Source organism: Corapipo altera, unplaced genomic scaffold, assembly GCF_003945725.1.
Source record: "Corapipo altera isolate COAL_440 unplaced genomic scaffold, ASM394572v1 181b, whole genome shotgun sequence".
NCBI lineage: Eukaryota > Metazoa > Chordata > Aves > Passeriformes > Pipridae > Corapipo > Corapipo altera.
Window position 1 is genome coordinate 293,872 of NW_020884963.1, and position 22,893 is coordinate 316,764.

General features: G+C 42.2%; 1 protein-coding gene across 2 annotated transcripts; it reads right to left on the reverse strand.

Moving 5' to 3' along the window:
- Positions 1–1,819: 1,819 nt before the first annotated feature.
- Positions 1,820–22,404, reverse strand: TAF15 (TATA-box binding protein associated factor 15). Of its 2 annotated transcripts, XM_027664443.1 has the most exons (16): positions 22,316–22,391; positions 18,658–18,694; positions 17,606–17,654; positions 17,331–17,421; positions 17,135–17,252; positions 14,204–14,487; positions 13,270–13,384; positions 7,254–7,288; positions 6,631–6,663; positions 5,942–6,051; positions 5,295–5,424; positions 3,966–4,055; positions 2,856–2,940; positions 2,680–2,765; positions 2,476–2,578; positions 1,820–2,180 (listed from the first exon to the last, which is right to left on the reverse strand). In XM_027664443.1, the coding sequence occupies exons 1-16, from the start codon at positions 22,323–22,325 to the stop codon at positions 2,141–2,143; spliced, it is 1,416 nt and encodes a 471-aa protein (XP_027520244.1). In that variant the 5' UTR covers positions 22,326–22,391; the 3' UTR covers positions 1,820–2,140. The 2 variants fall into 2 exon arrangements, with proteins under 2 accessions (XP_027520244.1, XP_027520245.1); XM_027664444.1 differs by lacking the exon at positions 7,254–7,288 and having other exon boundaries at positions 17,135–17,421; positions 22,316–22,404.
- Between the last annotated feature and the right edge of the window lie 489 nt (positions 22,405–22,893).

The window sequence follows — 22,893 nt, forward strand, 5'->3', positions numbered from 1 at the left end:
GCTTAGAAAGTGTATTATTGGAGGATAGATCATAAATAGAGATGAAGGCAGCAGAGCAGAGCTGTTCTTAGCTATGCTGAGAACAAACCAAACTCCTTCTTTCTGCTAGGATAGCCTCTCCTGGTTTTCCACCTCCTGATTAATCCACTGTCCTGTCCCTCCTTAGTTTGGAATTTTATTATATGAAGTCCTGCCAAATTCTCACAGGGCACCGTGAAGAGCTAAAATGAATTCAGTCCTTAATATACTAATTTTTATACGCTTTTTACTTTCCTTTTAACCTCAATTAAAGCTTATCCTGGTGAACTTTAGGCAGTTGTGGAGAAAAAACGCAGCGCTAAAGGATTTGGTGGAAGCAGTTGGAGGGCAATGACATAGTTAAACCATCATCTGGGTTTATCTCTTTTACAGAACATCACTTCCCGGGCCTCCCTGAACTAGTTTAACTCTCTCTACACCAAAAGCAACTAAAACAACCCACACTGGCCCCAGCACTGCCGGGTTTTGCTCAGCTCAGCCATTCCCAACCCTCTGCTCAGCTCTGAGGGCTCCGGGTGCAGCCCCAGCAGGGACACTGCTGTTCCCTGCTGCTGATCCCTGCTTTCCTTCCACTCCATCCAGCTCCCTCCACTCCTGGATGTGCCAGTGCAGCTGTGGGCAAGAGCACCCTCTAGCCTCTTCATTCCAAATAATAACTCCAGCTTAAAAACCATCAACCTCCAACTTTTCTAGCCCAGCAAAACAACAGACACTGAATTTGTCAACAGTTTGCCTTTCTGAAGCCTCACATGCCATACATTAAATTTTATACTGCCACTAATACACATATACCTCAAATTCCACTGTTTTAAAAGGAACAAGCTGCCCACAATCCTTGACAGAGGCATTTCCTGACAGAGCAGATGCTTCCCAGGAGAAACCTGAAAAAGGCCCAGCACAGTCACTACATTTACAGCCACGGGTAATGCTGATTTGAACTTGGTTACCATGACCATGAATGCACACCAAGCTGGGGAGCTGCCTTACAAACCTTAACAAAAGCCAGTTTTGTTCATTTCTCTGTGAGATATTGTGCAGCTCTGTGAGCCCAGTTGTAACTACAGACCCCAAGAACTTGTATTTATAGTGTTGCCCCTGGAATATTGGACAGCCAGACGTTCTTTCTCAAAGGCCTGTGATGCAAAGGCAGCACTGGGCATGAGCTGACTGGGGCAGTGCCAGCTTCCCAGCTTCCCAGCACCTCACCTGTGCAGAGGAGGGATAATGAACTTCCATTGTTTCTTCATCCTTTGGCTTCGCAGCTGAATCCCAAATTCTCACAGTTCATCTACTGAACCTCACCTGTACCTGATCTCAAATAAATCAGCTGCACACAGCACTTGTTTGCATCACCCACATTTCAAAAGCAGCAACTAGAGGTCCAGCAAGGTATAGCAAACCACCTTTTTCTTTCTTTTTTTAAGCAATCCCACCTTGTTTTTTGAGCTGTTCTGGCCCTTGGCAGCAGGAGAACACACTCACACTGAGCTCTGCCTTGCACCCAAGCAGGTGTGGGGTAGGACTGCAGGCAGCACAGAGTTCTGTCTTAGGGGGAATAGGAGAGGAAAGGACAAGTCTGCAAGTCTGGGATAGAGGGCATGGATAGCAAGGAGGCTCAGCACCAACTTAATTGCAGATTTTGTGAATGCAGAAAGCTCAGGTCAAAGCTGCAGTGCCATTTCAAACAATAAGGGCTTATTTACTGCTTAGGCCACATCCCAGGAATGCTGGGAATACGTAAGGAAACACAAGCAACTGAAGTAATTGTGAAACAGTAGGATTTCACAAATAAAACAATCAGCATTTATTGTTGTATTACAAAACACTTCATAGTTTGGCAATATTTTACAGTTTATCCTTTTCCTTCTTAGGGCCTGTTGAAAAGGTATGGGGGGGAAAAAAAGAGGAGAATGTTGAAATTAAGATTAAATTTCAATGTCTTGCTTAAAAAAAAAATCCTCCCAAACCACCCCAGTCCCTCCCACCAAAATAAAAATCTAGTTTCACTCAATTCCACTATCCAAAGAGGCCATGGGTGAAGCTGCAGGCAATTTCACTATCAAACGCATCAAGAAGACAAACAAAACATTCACAGTGGTCTTCAGTATGGTCTGTTGCGTTGATCATTTCTGAAGTCATTTCTGGAAGGGAAAGAGAAAGTTATAAGCAAACGACAAGTTAAGCAAGTAACAAACAGTCCCTTCAGTCAAACATCTCTACGCTGACGTCTGTGCGCTGCTCTGTGTTTAGAGAGCCTCGTCCAAACACGCTCACAAAACACACTCAACTGACAAACTGGGTTATTTTCTCCGGAAGCTCCTCTCTGTAGTTAATATTTTCATAGCAGAGTTGTGCCTGCACACATAAACAACCCTTTTCCCACAGTCCCTCTCTCAGTTCCACAGTCTGTTTGCTCCACAGCCAAGCACCTCTTACCTTCCTCCCATTTTGCCCCCATAGCCACCTCCCCGATCGCCGCCTCGGCCCCCGCGCCCTCGGTAGCCTCTTTCTCCTCCATAGCCACCTCTGCCACGGAAATCTGGGGCAAAAGGCAAACAGGCACATCAGTCAGGCTTTGCAGAAAGATGCAGGTGACACGAATGCTTTGAACACTTAAGAGATGTGGCTGTTTTTACACACCTCCTGGAGGACGTGAATCTTCTGGTCTGGGCTCACCACACTGGTTGCAGGAGTTCCTGCGAGCGAAGTTCATGTTGCCACAGGACCTGGAACAGACAAGGATTCCCCAGATTGAGCTGTGAAGAAACTCCAAGAGCACACATGAAGCACCCCTGCCCGATTAAAATGACACTTACGGGTTAGGACAAACCCAATCACCATTTTTGGGTTCCCCACTTCTACCCTGGAAGCCCCCACCTCTTCCATATCCACCTCGTGAACCTGCAGACAAAATTATAATCAGAATAAAGGAGGGGAAGTGTCTATGACCTGCACATGAGAAACATTTATTAAGGACTGTCACTGGCTTCAGAACCCAAGTGACAGACTTTTCAGGTGGAAGGAGTATTTAATTGTAAATATATCCCCACTGTTTATCATAAATTCTTTTTCAGCAGTAAAGGGAAACTTGATCTGCTTGAATTGCCAATGGGTAAATATAAACCCACTATGTGCATTAATAAAGTTTCAGAAAGATTTAACAACGTATAATGTTAATCACATATGGCCAGACTTAGTCACAGAACAAAAATTTAACAGAAAGCTGTCTGGATTAATGCCAGGATGCCTCTGACATGAGCACTGGGACAACAGTCTTGTTTTCTGCACTACAAAGATGAAGAACTTTTATACAAATTAAAGTTCTTGAAGAATCATTTTCAATCAGGCCTATCTGCCTGATTTAAAAACTAAAATTTGTTGACAGCCATTACCCAAAGCATGATTCCTGGAAAATGGGAATGAATATCCAGTGGACTATTGACAAAACTGTACATGCAGAGAATCAAGGACACTCTTTAATTAAAGGAGTCAGACATTCAACAGCTGCTCTGAGTCAGTAGCAGTTGAATAATGTACCCTGCTTAATACCAGCTGGAAACATCAGAGTATCTCAAGGCTTTGCTGTAACAAGCAAATGCTCACTGGGAATTCACACCTATGTACGTGGCACTGGTACAGCCTCAGCATCACTGTTACACTCTCTCTTTAAAAGCAACACCGAGACAAGATCTGGAGACTTTCCAGTTCTAAAGGAAAGCATAAATTCTGTGCTGTGCAAAAGAGATTACTGATTTCAGTTTACTCAACTTGGTTCAGTCCTTATTACTCCCTTTCCTGGCAGAATCCCAAAGGCTCATATATTTGATGAATCACTGCTTCAAAGTCAACTTCTCTTTCATAAGTCAATCACAGTTAAAAAGCATTTAACAATGCAAAAACAAGGATTCTACAGATTTTAGTCCCACCTCGGCGTCCTCCACCTCCACCTCCTCTCATGAATTCAGGCCTTCTAGTTGCAAAAGAAACTTTGATAACATTGCCATTGAATTCTTTTCCTGTGGAAGGAGAGAAAGGATCAGTACAGCTCCCAACAACACAGCAGCAAGCCCAGGAGAGCAGAAGTGATTTGCACACAGAGACTGAATACAAAGCTCTTGAGACAGAGGGAGGCTGCAGTAAATCTCTTGGTTTTGAAAGCACTGGTCCAAAGGTGAGATGGTAAACATGAGGTACTTGTTAGGCTCTCCATAAACCCACAGATATTTTAGTTTAAATGAGATCTGAAGGTTGCAATTTAAACAGACATAAGGATGTTTAAAAGATTTCTGGCCATGTTCAAGAATAACTAGTTTGGATATTCAAACTCTGTTTGTAATTCCAAGGCAGGCAACAAGGCTTTTGTATCATTCAACAACCAGCACAAAACTTAACTCCCAAGTGAGTGTATTTTAAAAGTTCATGTTTTTCAGTCTCAATTCTTCATAGACACAACATTTATCACAGAGCAAACACGACTGTGCCTTACAGAGTCATATTTGCTTTACCCTCCTAAACAAAAGTCAATTTGCATTTTATATAGCAAAATATAACCATCAAACAGCGTGCCATGCCAGCTTTTTTATGCAGTATAATTTCATACCAGATGTAGAGTATGTCCTTTTGTTTCTACCCAGTATCACTAAAATTCTGTGCACACACAAGGTGACAGGAGCAGGCACTTTTCCCTCACCCCCTCAAGTTAACTACTACCAGAGTATCACTGTTATTTCCTGCATCAAGTCTGAAGTGTTTCACATCAATGTATTTCTGGGATAAGCCCGTAATTTTAAAAACCCTTGCTCTTCACTGAGTATATACAAAGCACTCAGCACAAACTGCCATAAACATTCCCAAACTCTAAAAATATCAATACTAACATCACAGGGAATCCCTCCAGCTGCTAACACAGATTACAGCTCTGTTGGTCCGTACAAGAAGTGACATGAACACCATCTCTCACACTTTCTGCAGGGAATGACTGAGGTACAGCAGCAAACCTCCCCAGTTTCATTACACATTTTTGGTCTAAACCACCAGCTGCTGTTTCACCAAATGAGAGGGAAATTCAGCACACAAAAGATCCCATGAAACACAGGTATTTGTTTAAGAAAAAACACAAAAAAAACACCTAAAAAACCTAAAAAATCAAAAGCCACATAAGTAGCAGCACGGGGTCCCCAATGAGGTTATTGATTTGCTTCTTCCACTGCCTGTTAGATTCATAAATAGCAAAAAGAACAGGTACTCTCACCCACCATCAAACCAGTCAATGGCTGCTTTAGCAGAAGGAGGGTCATCAAAAGATACTGTTGCTTCTCCCTTTGGTTTGCCAGTATCCTTGTCTGTGTAAAGATTTATCATAGGCTTGCCAGTCTTTTTGTTGGTCTGAAAAGAAAAGTTGTACACTTGGCATAGGAGAAACACTGCTAAAGTCAGTTCAGAGCTAACACTAAGTATCTTTAGAAAGAAGATTCTCTTGGAGCTGGCCTGCAGAAACAGAGGGATACAACTGAGTGTTCTCCATGAAGTAATGATGGATGGGCTCAGTGTTAAAAAAAATGAGGTCAAGTGCCCGAAATCCCAATTTAGAACTGCAGAAACAGAAGCAGCAGCCTCAGAACAGAGGCACACATGTGAGGGTGTATGAGGATGCTACAATGGATAGAGTGTCAGGGTTATAAAGACTAAAGAAGAGACACAAAGCAATCTAAATGTCACTAGGAAAAAGGTGCTAGTGCTGCCAGCTTACAAATGAGCTGTCAACTGGGAACTCAGATAAAATATTATCTACAACTGCTGGGGAGTCAGAGCGAACTCTGCCTTGAATGATACCAGTACATTTCCAACACACCAGCTCCACAAGTTCTCTTCCTTCTGACCAATGACTTCTCATTTCACATACCTTTATAATACCAATCTGTTTGAAATAGTCTGCCACTTGATCTGTTGAAACATCCTCCCCGAGTCCTTGCACGAAGATGGTGTTGTTATCAGAGTTGTCAGACTCTGAATCTACGGAAAAATAAGCTACATTTACCATGTGTTCCTGTGGTAGCAACAGCAGCAACATTTAAAGCTCAGCTCTGTGTTGCCCAGTAGCAGACCCTTAAATCCCAAAGACATCTTGTGTGAAATAAAGGATGAGCAGGGAGCATAATTTTGAAGTTAGCACCACCAACTTCAAAAAGGCCCACGCAGCACCTTCAGATGCTGCAGAACATCAGAGAATACATTCGGGAGCTGACCAGCTGCCTGCCACGCACTCAACTTCTCCACGCAGCTGGACATCCCAACCCATCAGAGCAGTGTGTGTTTTAAATAACACAAGCTTAGCAGAAGTGTGATGGCAGTGAAAGTAGCTGCTTGGCTCAGGCAGATCCAAAGTTCATCAGCAAATTCTTACTTGCTGCATGAACATCCAAAAATTCCCATGCGCTTTAATAAAATACATTTCTTTCAAGGAAGACATGCTTTAGCTACATTTCTTTTGAGCCACGAGAATTGCAGCCACATCCATCTTTCTAGACACACATTTTATAAGCAGTGACCTAAGAGCTACAATCCACTCCCACTCACTGCTTGTTTTCTTACCAGCATCTGATCTCGGTCCATAATCCCTTTGACCTATGAAATGGATTTGAAAAAAAAAAAAAAAAAAGGAAAGAAAAAAGACTATTTTTAGCAAAGGACTTTCAAGTGACTTTTTTAGCAACAAGAAAATATATAAAGAATGTATGCAATGCATCTAAGATCTAAGACATTAACCAGAGACTTAAGAGAATATTTAGATTTAAACGTTCAACAGAAGGTGTCTGTAGGACGTTAACGTGTTCTTTAACTTGCAGCATGTGGCAGTTGCCACACTGATGCTGTGCTGGTGTTTGCTTGCAAATGCTGGTTGTCAGATCACCAAGCAGTTTCCCACTTTTTTTTTTCTACCTCTAGTACCATTCTAAGAAGCATTTGTAACAAAAATTAAAAAAAAGAAAAGAAAAAAAAAATCCGGTGAACGTCACTGTCTCCACAAATTCTTTCATGCAATTTGACAAAAGTAGAAATCCAGTTTATTGCTACAAGTTTGGCTATTAAAACTCGTGAACACACCAGCCTCACCAAAACTCTATAATGCTTCTACTAGATAGTAACAAGATATTGGTGGCTTTTAGATTTATAAAGAATTTCCACTGAAACATTTTTGGATACTCGGCACTTACCACCGTAATTTTTGAAGCCACCACGGTCACCACCACTGCAGAGGAAAAATTGAAGAAATGATTTCTTCCTTAAGTCTCTACATGCTGAGCCCAAGGCTCAATCTACAGTTAACTGATGACAAGTTGAGAGTTACTGTCTGGCAGCTAAAGCACCATCTCTATGTTCTCCTCACTACCCGCTCACGTTCAAAGATTAAATTACATGAAAGTGAATAATCTCTCAGGGTGCTGCACTGGAGAAGAGAAGCCCTAAGGAGTATTTTAAACCAACCCATCCACATGTTGTTGGTTCAATACTTTCTCCCATCCCACAAGCCAAAATAACTGCTATTAAAATTGGGGTTCAAACAAAAACGTTCTTTTCGTGAAGGTTAATGGGCTTTAATTGTAGATGTAATTGCTACTTTGGGATAATTAGTACTTTAGTACTTTTCTAGAAGTAAAAAAGAGCTAAAATTAATTAACCTCCATTTTTATGCATTTATATACAGGGGATAAATTAGCAGAATCAGCCATTCTCTGAGCAAGGGGCTGTGGGGACCTACTGTACTACAGCACTTGACATTACAGAGAAGGTGTGTGTATGTGAGCTTCAAAAGCAGAGGCCGTGAAGTTTTATTTCATTCATTCTGAAACCTGTGGCACAAAATGTAGACCAAGTTAAGAGATTACACACATCAATTTTCAAAGGTTAGAAGGGGATTTAAACAGGTTGTTATGCCTCCAATTATGTGCATGAAAACAAACCCTCACTCTTTTCAATGGAAAGGTTCGTACTTGCAGGATTTTTCACCACAGCATTTTTAATTGCATCCATGTTATGAACACAATATAATCAATACTCAAAGCCTTCAGGAAAAATACAACCACTGGATTTTTTTAGAAGGTCAATAACCAAATGTCAGAAAGACTATCTCATACTGTACAACTGCCTGCTTGTCCTCCCTCACGTGGGGGGGCAGAGCTGCCACCTCAAAATTAGGCAGGGTGACCTAATCCTGAGAGTTTTCACGCAAGATAAAGGCAGTGTGAGCTCAAACCCTGTTGCAGAGGGATATTCCAGCCTCTGGAGTTGTTGTGCCTCTTCACCAATGCACTTTATGACTAGAAGTCACTCCAGGTTTTAATTCCCTCTGCCCACACAGCACAGTCCAAACACACAAACATCCAGCAAAAGACAATGAAATAAAATTAGGGAGTAACTTCTTTGGTAAAGTCATGAATGGAAGGTGCTGATACTTAACATCTATGAGATAAAATCTGCCCAAAGTGAGGAACAAAGAAATAAGGTTCCAACAGGTTATTATCCAACCCGGATTAAGAGACATTCTTTGGAGGGTGACTGACATTCTGTGACAGTACCCAGGTGTTTGTCAAGACAGGTTACATTTTTACTGAGACTCTTCTTAAAATACGTTTTTGCTGCAGATTTTAATGCTGTTTTACAGAAAAAATCTGAATGCTAAATTGCAGTGTCATTTACTCATAAGTAATTCACTCTGCTCATTAAAGAGGCAACATGAATGAATTTTATATTCAACATCAATGCTGGTCTTTATTCAAGGCTGGCTGTTTTCAGTGATAAAAACACAATGGTGATCATAAAATTTACTGTAAATACCTTTCTGCCATCTCCAATTCACTTCAGCTAAAAAAAAGAACTTCATTATGACACAACAATTTTTAACAGGATGCCTGTTCTTCTGGGATTTTAACTCAGAAATAACAAGAGTGAATAATATCAACCATGGAAACATTATCAAAGTTTTCCAACCCCAGAGTATAGTCCCAATTCATCAGGACAGCAATATCCAGAACATGTTTTCTGATATGAAATTATACAGCAGCAGAGACATAAATTTGAAAAACATAAATCTAAAAACGTACAGAAAATAATTTTCTGTCAACAAATGCAGGACCTTACAGGAAGTGAATATTTTGTAAGATGCTGGGGTAAAAATGTGCACCATGATTCTGTGAAGTGAGAGCTGGATATATAAAATGTAAAGGAAGTCTTAGTCCAATGCCCAATTCCTACCCCTGTGCTACAGTAATTCTGCACCCTGCACTAACAAGTGCAATCCATAATTTTTAATTAGTTTTAATTAATGTCTATAGAAATATGTTTTTGCCCAATTATGTTTCAGCTTAGTCCCACATGGCCAACCCCACAAAAATCTGCATCAGTTCACTGATGATGGATTAATGTTTTCCTATATTTTTAAGTCACATTTTATGTGTGATTTATAAAGCTGCACTGTGTTACCTTCCAGAGATTGCTGGGCAAAGCTACCCAAGATCCCCTGGAATCAGGCAGATCTCCTGCAGCAAGTGAATTCAAACACAGAAACTGGCTGCAAGCAGCTGATGCCACAGTCTCAGATCTACCCCTTCCTGAGACCCAAAATTCAATCTCAGCAGCTGAATTAGTTATTAGTTATTATTGTCCTAAAACATGTGAAAATATAACTGCAGTGTTTCACAGCCCATTGCTTCACCAGGCCTGCAGACAGACAAAGAGATGGGTGACCAGATGGACTTTGGAGTTTTAACATTCTGTATCAGAAACATGAACAGGCAGCTGAAACTCAGCAGTGCCACCAACTAAGATAATAAATAAGAGACTGAACTGCAGGCAGCCAGAATATGATGAGGCACCACTCACAGAGACAAAAACCTGCTGCTGTGAAAGAAATGTCCAATGTTCTTTTCTCCTATACTCAGATTCATCATCACCTACTTGACTGTAAATGGAGTTCATCTGGATATTGCTTACTCCAGCTGGGAACAGCTCTTTAAATTAAAGGCACAGGTACATGGGGAGCTCAGCACAACAGATACAAGAAATGCAGTTTTAAAAAGTCATCACATACTGGCAGAAGTAGCACTAAGAATTCAGGGACCAAATTTCAGCCTCCAACACGTGTCACCAAGTGTGTTGGAGTTACACATAACAGTGTATTTTTACAGGGCACCAGTAGTCACTGACAGATGGCTTTTTTTTTTCTGCCTATATTTGCCTCTGTTCATGTATTTCCAAAGTCTCTGTAAGCTCAAGCATACCTACTACAAGTCAAAATATGAATTGTGAACACAAATCACACAGTGAAAAACATTTGCACAGAGCTGCAGTTTCTTTATATCCCACTAGTTCCCATTCCTAATAGCTGAGACAACAATCAAGCTGCATAGGTAGCTTTTTTTTTTTATAGCACATCAACATAAATCAGTACAAGAGTTAAAAAATAATCTATGTTGAGCAAAGTTGGGATTTCTATGACAAATCCTAACACAGTGATAAATCCTTTCCAAACTGCAGCTGTGTAGTTCACCAACACAGTTTGCACGAGCAGAGAGTCAAAGGCAAAGCTTCTTTCACCTGCTTTGTCTTGCTCCAGTATTTCCCACTTACAGGCTTAACCAGAACAATTCAGTCCCACAACCACAATAAACAATTCATTCCTTATTTTTCAGATGAGGACTAACAAAAAGGTGATTAATCCTACAAGGAGGCTTGGGTGAATTTCATTCTCAAGACCTGCCTTCTAACCAGAAGATGACACTCTTCTGCTATGGGTTTGAAAAGGAGAAAATATTTTACTTTTAGCGACAACACAAATTAGTGAGATCATCAATTTTTCGAGCTTCGAAGCAAAAGGGGTGGGAAAATTCTACTAAAATCCCAAAAGATGCAACTTAAGACCATTAAAAAAATTATTCCATCCCTGGAAGTGTTCAAGGTCAGGTTGGACAGGGCTTGGAGTAACCTGGTCTAGTGGAAGGTTCCCTGCCCATGGCAGGGGAGTGGAAGGAGATGATTTTTAAAGTCCCTTCCAACCCAAACCGTCCTGGGATTCTGTGATTACAGCACTGAAAGTATCTGTGTAGACAAGATTTTTAGATTATTTCCTGATGGCTACGGAATTTTCACAATTTAATGTTAAGCATTAAAGTGTGATCAAAGTAAACAACTGAAAATGATGGTTACTGGAGACTGACTTGATATTCCTACACAGATTTTTTCCCAGGAAATAAAAAAAAAAAATATCTTAAGAGAAACACCCCTCTCAAAAAAAAACCCCACCTGAACCCCACAATTTCAGAGGACTAAACATCATTTCATACCTTATTACAAGTTATTTTCCCCTTGAGTATACAGCTTGTTATTTAATTTGACCCTTTTAGACTTTTCTAACAAGCATGTCTGGTAAAATATGTATGTCAGCAGCAGAATCCTCTGTCATAATTATGCAAAAAGACTGAATAAACACCTATGACACTGTACTTCCAGCAAATTTCCACTACAGATGCTATTAAAGACACCATCACTTAGCAGCAGACAGAATTCCTAATAAATGCCTTCCCATTTTGCTGTATTTTCCCCCACCTCTCCATTCACCTCCCCTCTTTTCCTTCTTTTGGCTTCCAAGTCCACTGAAGGACTATGATCTACATGGATGTGTGACCAAAAGTTTTCTTACATTTTGGAAAAACATGGGAAGAGGCTTTATTTTCACAGACATTAATTAGTTTTTCTTAATCTTGCAAAGGCCCAAGTGTGTTTCCAAGTGACAAAATCTACCAGTGTGTTTTTTGAAGCTCACATTCATTCCTCTTGTTGGAAGGGGCTCAGCTATAAATGGATTTTTTAAAAATCCAGGTTTTCCCACAGGAATATGGAAAACCCTCATCCACACAGAAAATATAATTTTAAAAAAGTAGTTCAGTTTTAACTGAAAATCAACTTAGAAATTATTTTGCTAGTTAAGTTTATATTATACAAGGTACTACATATTACAGAATTTAGTATTATATACATTTATGTTTATTTATATTTATCATATATGGTTTTTATTATATAAATTATGATAGAAAAATTATGCATTAAGTTTATATTATATAAAACCCCAGCAAACATAAAATAACTATTGATATGCTCCTGTCATTGTGCTATCACACCTATTTAGGAGATGCAGGGCCCACCTACATCACTAAAATCAAACCATGAAGTACAATTGGGGAGCAGCAGGCAAATTTCAAATATGGTTTAAAAATATATTGTTTTCAAAAGTACCCAAGTATTGGATTATTTTATTTAAATTAGATCAGTTCCAATATACAGCACTGTATAATTATAGTAGATTTTATCTGGAGTTTAGCAATAACCCAGAGCTGTGCAGCCCTTTGAAGGGCTGACAAGCAACACCTCAAAGCTCACCTGAAGCTTCAACATCCCTGCCCTGCACCAGTGAACACTCTGCACCCTCAACCATTTCAGAGGCACAATAAGGGGAGCCAGCTGGGAGAGTTTATTAATAAATTATATGTCCTATGGCCTAATTCAATAGGCTTTAAAGCAAAGGTCCCAGTCTCAGACCTTTCCATGAAATCATCTGCAAGCACAAAATTAAGTATGTGCATAAATTTTCTTGACAGGGCCCAAGGCAATTGATAAAGGGATGACAGCATTGTTAGTATTTCAAATTTACCCAAAATAAACGTGTTTAGACTGACAGATAAATCAATAATAAAAAATGAGTTCTAATAATCCACAGAAGTATAAAATAGAAGTTCAGAACTGCAAAAACAGCAAAGAACAAGTAATGTTACTACTAAATTATTCCTATTACTGCAAAGTCAAAATACTTCCCTGCTAAAATGTGAGCTACCTTAGCAATGAATTTATTAAACTTTCTCAATCCCTGGCTGTTGGTTTTCTTGCCATTGAAAACAAGGGATGGGCTGGGGTAGTTTTTGTGTTGCAACTCATGCAAACAAAATGTGCCAGAACAATCAAATGCTTGGTCTCAATCTGTCTGAACCTAAGAGCTCTTCCTATGCACAATGCATTTCTGTGCAGTGCAGAAAGGCTTTAATTTTAGAAACCTTCCACTTTTGGAAATAAAAACCCGAATCACTTTAGGAACAGACATATAGTAAACAGAAATTAAGAGCAGCTAAAATCGTTAAGAAACAAGGGTAAGGAAAGTGCAGGCACTGGAAGGAGATCACTTACCTATATCCAGACATATGACCTCTTCCATCCATGTCATATCCCCCTCTACCTCCTCCCTGTGACCCGCCATATCCTCTATTATCTTCTCCATACCTACTCTTTTCACGTCGATCATCTGGAACGATGAGTAAAACAAAGCACAGGTAAACTGAGTGCAAACTGCAGTGCATGAAAACTCACACCCTCCAGTTCCCACCCCTCTCCATTAAGTCTGCCATTTAAATCTGAAAAAAGTATCAACTCCTAAATCTCTCTTTACATCAGCTGTGCCACAAAGCAACCGGGAAAAAAACAAACCAAAGGAACTTTGCTCCCTTATCTCCCTTGGCTTCCAGGGTCACAAGGTATATTAGAATGTAAGCACTCTGTAATTACAGTCCATTTTCCAAACATTAAACACATACTGTCTAAAATGTACTTTTCATCTGGCTTCCATACAGCCTTCCCAGTTTGCAAAAGACATCAGTGAAGACAGAACAGGGATAAATAGAGTGGGTTGTGCTGCTGGTGTGAAGTTACTGCAAAAAAAAAGGCCTCATCTTAAAACTTCTTCTATCTCAGAATTCACCTACACAGCATAAAGCTGGAATGTGAAGTGCAAAAGCTCTTCATGACTGATCAAGACATGTCACCCTCATGCAGGAAGAAGGTTCAAAATAGCTTGGGAAGAAAATTCCATCCAGAATTTGCAGAACACAGGGATTCTGCAAGGCTGCCTCTAACATAAGCAAATGCAATCATTTGGGGGCCCCAAAAGTGTTTCACCCCTGCATAATGCTTCAAAAGTCTTAACAAATAAAACATCCCCCAAGAGTATCAATAGAAGAGCTTTAACTATTCATCAAACAACTGCCTGTGGAAGGAAACCCAACTATTTCCCAGTGTCTCTGCTCAGTTTTATTAGCCAATACTGAATTCAACACGTGAATTTTACCTTGGTTGTTGTGGCTATAGCTTCCCTTCTGAGACTGGTAGGATTGCTGAGAGTGGCCATATGAGCTTTGGTGCTGGTTATAGCCTGACTTTTGGTCGTATGAGCCCTGGTGGCCATAGCCCGACTGCTGGTCATATGAGCCCTGGTGGCCGTAGCCCGACTGCTGGTCATATGAGCTTGACTGCTGGTCGTAAGAGTCTTGGTTCTGTCCATAGCTTGACTGCTGGTCATAAGAGCTTTGGTGCTGACCATAGTTTGACTTTTGTTCATAAGAGCCTCTTCCACTTAAAACAAACAGAATTTGAATTAATAGCTAAATGTTCACAGAACAGAGAGCGACGTAAGGGTTGAAAATTCATGACATTGCTACAATTTCCTGGTCACAGTTACCTCACTACTGGTCTATAGATGTGAAAATACTCTGTTTCATCTCTGTTGGGATATATCTGGCTTCCTCAGTTTCCCCTGTAAAGGTAACTTAAGAGCATCCCTCCTTTCACATATCCCAGTACAACCCTTGCTTTCTCCCCTCTCCCCAGTACCATAAATGGCTGATGGAGAGCCCGTGACCTGCTGAACACCAAATCCTTCTCTGTGGAACTGCAGGGCAGAGCCTCAGAGCTCAGCTCATGCTGTACTGTACAGCTGAGAACTGCTGCCTTAAAAACCCCCAAATCCCCAATTTTGCTTTCACTGAATTGCCACCTCTCTTCTTCTGGGCATTCTACCATTTGTCAAGAGCTTTTCTAACTCCTGTGATGGTCCCTAACACACTTGCAAGTTCTTCTCACTTTAGTGCCATCTACACCAATCTTCATCAGGAACATGGACTAGAAGCACATCCAGGATATTTCCAACACAGTGCAGCTCTACATTCCACGAGGGAGTCGTAAATCTTCTCTGACTAATAACTTCAGAGCAACCACAAGGGAATCTCACCTACACCACACTTCCCTAGGCTACTTCAGCTTCCAAAGCAGAAACAGAAATATTCTGAAAATCCAGATTTATGGGAGAACTGTTCCATCTAGGTTACCCTTTCACAGGAAGACATAATATGGATTTATGAGAAATAAATTGCATCCAGGGAACACTGGCTGTTACTCATTCCTTTGTTTTCCCTCAGGTACTTAGTTGTGCCTTAACTGTCTTATTTTTTCAGCAGTTGAAATCTCTGAGCTCTGCCATCCTTTCTTCTCTTCCTCCTCCCTGCTTCCATCCTTTTTCAAAAGATGAGGCACTAGATATGTCCCGCTCCAGTCTTTGGGTAATATTACTTGCTAGTCAAAAATATCTCAGAAAAAAGAAAAAAAAATTCCAGAGCCTATAGAAAGTTTCCACCAGCTTTTCAAAGCATTTTAAGATCCAGTCCACTGGGTCCAACCAATCTCAAAATATCCCACCTGTGTAAATACCATCTAATCTGCTCTCTCCCAGTCCTAACCTAGATCTCAGCTTTAACCTTGCTAATCCCAGTGGTAAACAGCTTGTGAAGATTTTTATTAATATCTTCACTTCAAAAAGGTCAGCTCTGCTTCAGCCTTTGCACCATCCCCAATGAAGGAAGGATCACTGACAGCATCCACCACTTGCTGCTTTCCCCCTTCACATGTGACAGCTACAATTTTGTGTCCACCCTCCTGTAAGCTGCTACCATTTAATTTCTCAGTTTGTCCTTATTTGTTACAACCACACATCAAAAAGTTTCCCTCCATTGTCTTTTCTTCATTTTCTCGATCGTGAACAGCTTGTTGGAGAATCTACATGCTGCATTTTTTTTCCCAGTGCACATCTACAGAGTTAAAACCCACATTATTACCTCTGCAGAGCTCTAATAAATGCTCAGAAAATAAAGCAAAGCAAAACTTAACCATATTCCTGCCTTTGCTAGGGAAAAAAGACATCCTGAGTGACAGCACCTACTGCTGGCAGATTAAGACTTTGCTTTTTTTATATTAAGATGTTTTGTAATAATAACTACAAAACCAGAAACCAAGTACAGGTTTGCTGAAGTCCAGATTGTTTTATCACCTTGTAAAAAAACCACAAAAATACTTGAACCTTGGACACAAGAATGAGGTTGAGAACATGACAGTGTATTTTAATGAGGTCACATGATCCTCATAAAGCTCCAAGACGAGCAGTAACCTCAGGGTGTACACACAAAGCTTGTAAATTAGACAGTGAAGGTATTCGAGCACTAAGTGGCCTTTCCAGCCGTTATGGGAAGTCAGGTCGTGTTTTCCAACATACTCTCAAAGTTGTATCCTTAATCCTCCTGAAACTGAATCAAATCAAACCAGCACTTAACAAGTCAAACACATCTGCAACAGCACAGCTCTGGATCAGAGTGCAGCGTTTCCATGAGCACACTGAAGTTATTGATGAGGATGTAAAACCACAATGTTTTCAGAATTCTACTCAGCTGGCAAAACGAAAGTGAATTCTTACATGACATTTTTGAACCCTTTATTCTTCCTCCATCAAGAAAAGGCATTCTGAGCCAGATAAGTAGCCTGTAATCTGAGAACAGCTATGAGTTTCCTTGCTAACAGCCTATTTGAAGTTAATAAAAGTAGCACTGGAACTTTATGCAGAAGAATATGATTGGAAAGGTATTTGTTATGTCTTTTTCCTAATCAAAATACTCCTCAAAGTCTCCTCTTCATTGCAAGCACTATCCAAAGACTTTCTAAAGTGTATGTCCTCATACAGCTGGACTTCAAAACAGCTGCATCCATCCTTATATAAAGAAATATTCTTCCTGTACCCCCTCATCTTTCAGGCATTAAAAATGTCTTAAGAATGTGGATTTTCAAATATTTGCCTTTTTTTAGAAATGACATCAGGAAATCTGCTATAGCTCTAGTTAAGAATGTACAACTGCTAGACATTATTTTAAATACATACTGGTAAACTCTGCTTCCTTACCCTCTAGATGACCCTTTCTGCTGGCCCTGGCTGCCATAAGACTGCTGGTTGTATGAGCTCTGATTCTGATTTTCGTAACTGGATTCATCATCGTATCCCTGGGAATCTTGTCCATAACCTGGAAATCGAGGAAGAAAATTTTTAGTCAATATTCACCTTTTAATTCCTGCCAATGAATGTAACAAGCTAGCCAAACCTGATTGATTTTGTCCATAGTTCCCATGATAGCTTCCATAGTTCTGTCCATAGGAGGAATTGTCTCCACTCTGCCCATAACCAGAATATCCCTGTAATTTCAAGAATGTACTCAAATAAGTGTAACTTCCACAGCAGGTAATTACAGTTTTCCTTGGCCAGACACAACTGCAAACATCAAGCACAGCTGGGAATGGAATTCTTCCTGGCCCAGGAACAATTATTTTCACCCAAGGAACATCTGCTTTGAAAGACATGATGTTTTTTTCAACATACCTGTCCTTGTCCATAATTCTGACTGCTCTGATTGCCATAGGACGAGTAGCTGCAAGAGAAAAATGCATTTAGGAAATGCTTACAGTGCCCTTCATACAGATTGGAAAGTAAAGGTATTTTTGGTGTCATTTTAAGTTTCTCTTCATTCCAAAATAGGTGTTTAATCCGAGTCCTGCAGTTGCAGGCACTTTAGAACCACATCAGTGAACTAATTGTTTCCACAATTAGTCCTTCACTGTCAGAAGCCAGAAGAGCTTATTTTAATTTCTGCTGCATTTCAAGCATAAATTTAAACTACATGAAAGCTGGGTTTACTGTAATTTGACAGATTCTTCAGAATCCCAGAAAACTTTTTATGAAACAAAGGGCCTTTATGTTTTTCAGTACATTCTTACAGAGTCAATTTTATTTTAATTACAGTCTGTTTGGTATTTGTTGAACTATCCAAGAATAACACCACCATCAAAACCCACTCTAGTTTTATATTATACTTACTCATTATTCTGCCACTTCAAGCCTTCAGGAACTGACAGAAGAACCATGTGCTGAAACTCATCATGCTCAGACACAAACCCAAACTCAGGCAGTGCTACATGCACAGAACCTTGTGATTTTCATTAGCACACTCAGCATTAGCTGTGATTTTCACACTTCCATAAAAACACTTGTTTCCCTGATTAAAATACGCCCCCAAATTGCAGCTTTGGGCCCTATAATAAATATAATAACCTTTGACTAAAATCTTAGTGAACAGCTTAAGGCAGTCACATGAAAAATATTTCCCTATATTCATATTTCAAAAGATCTATTACGAGATGGCATTCCAATTTACATCTGATTATTGTCCTCTCTTCAGGAATACAGACTGCTTTTTCTTGTTTTATAAGACATCTTGATAAAGGTTCAGCTGCAAGCTCTCTGCACCCATAACTCCAAAAGCATATCAACGCTCTGTCATGCCTGAAGATTCAATCATCACGTTGGGAATATTAAATGGTCTTTTATTTTGCTGGTGTATTTGCTGACAGTAAATAAACCAACCCCACACATACCTCTGTTGGCCCCCAGACTGACTGTAACTTCCAGAATCTAGAAAAAGAAACAAGTCATATTGAGAATTTCCATTTAACGTTTCAGTCCTTTATTTAGTACAGGAGGAAAAAAATGTGGGGAGAGGTACAAAGGTTCAATGCAACTACTTTCCCTGCAGAGTTAGACAGCTTCCTCTTCATTAAGAGAAAATGTTAAGACTGGCATGATAGGAGCACAGGGTGTGGGGGACAAGACACAGCTACAGCCACTTAGAACTGTCCTTCTTGAAAGACCTGAATTCTATTTTTTAAGGCGTCTCTTCAAATATCTGGGACTGCACAACCCCTCTAATGGCTACAGAATATGGTGCCATCATCAACGGGCAGAATGCAGCAGCTTAATTAATCAAGCAAAGCTAAGTAGGTTAGTCTGCTGAACACCTTTTTAAGATGCCCTAAGAAAGCTCTGCCCAGCAAAAGGGCACAGGCACGGGCAGGATGGGGAGAAATCAGGGATGGAGGAGCTGTGACAATTCCCTCTGCTCATACTGCAAAAGGAAAAACGCTGCTGAGAGCCCAGCAGCACGTGACAGAGGCAGCCACCCAGAACACACATCACTCCACCAGAATTCCCACTGTCAGGAGAAGGCTCCAGCTCTCCAGAGGTGCCTCACGGCCCCTGCTGTGGGACCTCTGCACTGCACGGGCTCTGTGGGTCTCACTTTCTGTGCAACAGCCCCAATTTGCTTGAAATTCCCACCTTCTTGTCAAAACACAAACCCCTTCTCCCTGTCTCTACCAGCCTCCCCAGTACTGTCACTCTGGATGACAGTCCTGCAATTTTTCTGTTCCTTTCAAATCACTTAATGAATTTACATAAACACTGTGGGGCTGTGGTCTAATAAAAACTATCAGGAACTTCTCTGTTTTCATCCCTAATTTCAGTCTTTCCTCCATGTTCTCTCTCCAAGTTCTACCTAAAAAGCTGACACCGAGAATTAATTACAATGCAGGGTAAATGTCATAAATGACTATAATCATTTTCCAATCAAAGCACTCATCAAATTGCTGAATCTGCTCATTATCCCTCCCTCAGCAGGTAATAAATCCAATCCTGCCAGTGCTTACACTTAAACACAGGCCTGATGAGGGCATCACTGGAGGTGAGGATGCGAGATGAGGGTATCAACTGAGCTGTTCAGACACCAAGCAGCATTTTTTAGTGGCAAAGTATCTCCTCAAAGCAACACAAAGTATCAAATTTCATATTCTGTAACAGAAACATTTACCAAAAGCTGAGATGAAATAATGTTTCGTTTCACACGTCCTATAAAGCAGTTTTACTCAAATGTGAAATATTCTCTTCCTTTTGCACTGCTACACAAATATTTCATTGTTTTTTCATACTGAAAGGCAACTAAAGCCCCAACGTAGATGTGCAATTCAAATTGATTGTTTGAATGAGAGTAAGGTAAAATTTTTACAGTTTCAATTTAAATGATCACAAAGATCACTGTTGAATAGGTAACCACATTTTGAAGGAAGATTACGGTTTAATTCTAAAATTTATATGCCATTAATGCTGCTAATTAATGCAAAGAATATTAATGGTTGTATCAGAAAGAATTCTTGAGTGAGGATGTAACTAGCTATAAACTGAAGGACTACATTTAATCTCCTGAGCTTCTCCCTAACAAACTTCTGCCAAACCAAAACACTTTGGGAAAAGTCTGAAAGCAACCAGATAAGGAGCCTGCAAAATATGAAAACACAGAATCAGAGGAATTTCCTTTATTTATACGTTTTTCTACATCCTCTGTTGGACCTCTCACAGATTTCTGATCAATTTATTTTCGTGGATACACGTTTTTACTGAATGTTTAAAAAGCTTGTGGAAAAATTTCCTGTGGATGAAGTGGGGCACAGGAGACTAACCACCTTGCAAGGCTCAGGGGGTGTATTCCTCTTAGAAGAATCTGCTGTGTACATTTGAAAACTAAGGTTCTTATATGATGTAATTTATATAAAGAAGTAGAATTGCTTTTCAATATTTTCACCAGAAAAAGAACCTCATGTTTGAACATCAGAGCTAAAAATACAGGAGACAGGTGACTTGACTGGTCAGTAGTTGAGATAGGAAGAGAAAGTGTGTTTAGTTCACAGCCAAGCTTTACTCATTCAGTAGAAAAATCATTATTTGGACTCGTTTTAGTAGCTTTGGACACATTTACTTTCCATGGTAAACAACTGCTCCTTGCCTTAAAGGATTCCTTTAATGGGCTTTGCTTTGTTTGTATCGTCTATCACTCACACATGCAACCTGAGACAACACAAAAACGGCTCGACCCTAACAAAACACGGCTCGCTGCACAAAGCATACATGGCCTTGGAATTCCTCCTCCCACTCTGGGATACGCTGCTACCCACGGCTTGCCAGGGGCAGCGCTGCTGGGGAGACCCAAACATCCAGCCTCAAAGGGGATGAGGAAAGAGCACCAGAACATGCTCGCAGAGGCCCCAGGAGAAGCTGGGCTGTGTCAGGTCACCCGGGAGAGCAGATCCTGCCTCCGTGCTCAACTAAATCCTCTGCTGGAAAACAACCACAGCCAGGGTGTTTTTAAGCCCAGAGTAGGGGGATGTGAAGCCCCGACTTCGCTCTGCTGGCACCCCCCGGGTGTGAAGAGCAGATACTGGGACACAAAGGCTGATCCCTGCGGTGGGAAGGGGAGAGCATGTCCCATGAAAGGGGGTCACGACCCAATGGAGGGGGTGCCTCCATTCCATGGGGGTGCTGATCCAAAGGGGAGCACATAAACCAGGCTGTGGGGAGTGGCAGGACCCCAAAATGGGGTTCACATCTCACACGGGATGAGGGGGGAACACAACCCAAGTCTGGGGTCCACACAATGGAACAGCCATGACCCAAAAAGGGAGCACTCATATATGGCAGGGTACAAGATCCAAAGGGGGGTCCACATCTCACACTGGGACAGAGTGGGGTGGGAACTGCAAGATGGGGTTCACACGGGGGAAGGACCATGACCCACGGGGTTGGGGGGGCCTTACATCGCACACCAGGGGGGTACACGACCCAAAACGGCCTGCAGTGGGGGGCATGAACCAAAATGGGGTCCGCATCTCACACCGGGGGGGGCTGTGGCACGGACCAAAACGAGGGGCTCACACTAGCAGAGGAGGGGGCCTAGACCGAAAAGGGGGGCTGCATCCCACGCAGCCCCCGAGCTGAGGACCCCAAGGGGACTCTGCCCCCTCGCCCCCCCCCCCAGCTGCGACACGGGGGGCGCGCGCCTGGCCACGCCCCCCACTGTGAAGGGGGCGTGGCCTCGACGGCTCGCGCAGCGGGGGCTCCCCGGGGAGGGGGCGTGGCCTCTGCCGAAGGGGGCGTGCCCACGGGGGCCACCGGCGGGGGGGCGTGGCCCCCCTCCCCCTCACCGAGCCTGGGGGGAAAGGGGGCGTGAGGCGAAAGCGACCGCGTCCGTCCCCCCCCCCCCATCACCCCCTCACATATAACATGGCCGCGGGCCTTTCCCACCTGCGCCACATGGCCGCTGGCTTTCCCGCCCTCCCACCGCGCCCGCAAGCGGACCCGCCGCGCCGCCGGTGCGAGGCTGAGGGCCCGGCGGGAAGGGGGGGGGGGGGGGGCTCTGTCGGCACCTACCCGAAGCCATGGCGGCGGCGCTGAGGGGGCGGCGGGAGCGGAGGGAGCGCAAGGACCGACCCGCCCGCCGCGCCGGCCGCGCGCACACTGAGGCACCCGCAGCTCGCGCGGACTGCGGGGCCCGCCGGCCAATCGGAGCGCGCGGCGCCTACCACTCGCCGCGCGGCTGAGGGGGACGGGGAGGGACGGGGACGAGAAGGGCCGTGCCAAAGTACGGCGGGCGGGGGGGGGGTGGTGATGTGTGTGTGGGTGTGCGCGCTTGAGGGCTGTGCGCGCCCACCGGGAATCGCGTTAAAGGATTGAATTCGTTTAATTAATACACGGTCAGGGTGCTCACGGGGAGATAATGGGGTTGTACGCCCCGGCTTTTCGCCCCTCCCTGGCCTTCCCCGCCCCCCGCGGTTCCCTCGCAGCGCCCCGGTTGTGCATCATCGTTTGTGGCAGATGCTGAATGGAGTTTAAAGAAAACATCCGAAATCTGGGTTCTAAAGGAAGGGAAAAAAATAGAGTTTGGCAGGGTTTCTGGTTATCTTTAAAAAAAGGCAAATATCAGCTTGGAGAATGCTCTAAAGAAAGGG

Coding starts and splice junctions, on each gene's coding strand:
- TAF15 (XM_027664443.1), bottom strand. Junction 17,422..17,605: donor AGAATTATGGACAAGGACAG/GTATGTTGAAAA, acceptor TTGAAATTACAG/GGATATTCTGGTTATGGGCA. Junction 13,385..14,203: donor CTATAGCCACAACAACCAAG/GTAAAATTCACG, acceptor TCATCGTTCCAG/ATGATCGACGTGAAAAGAGT.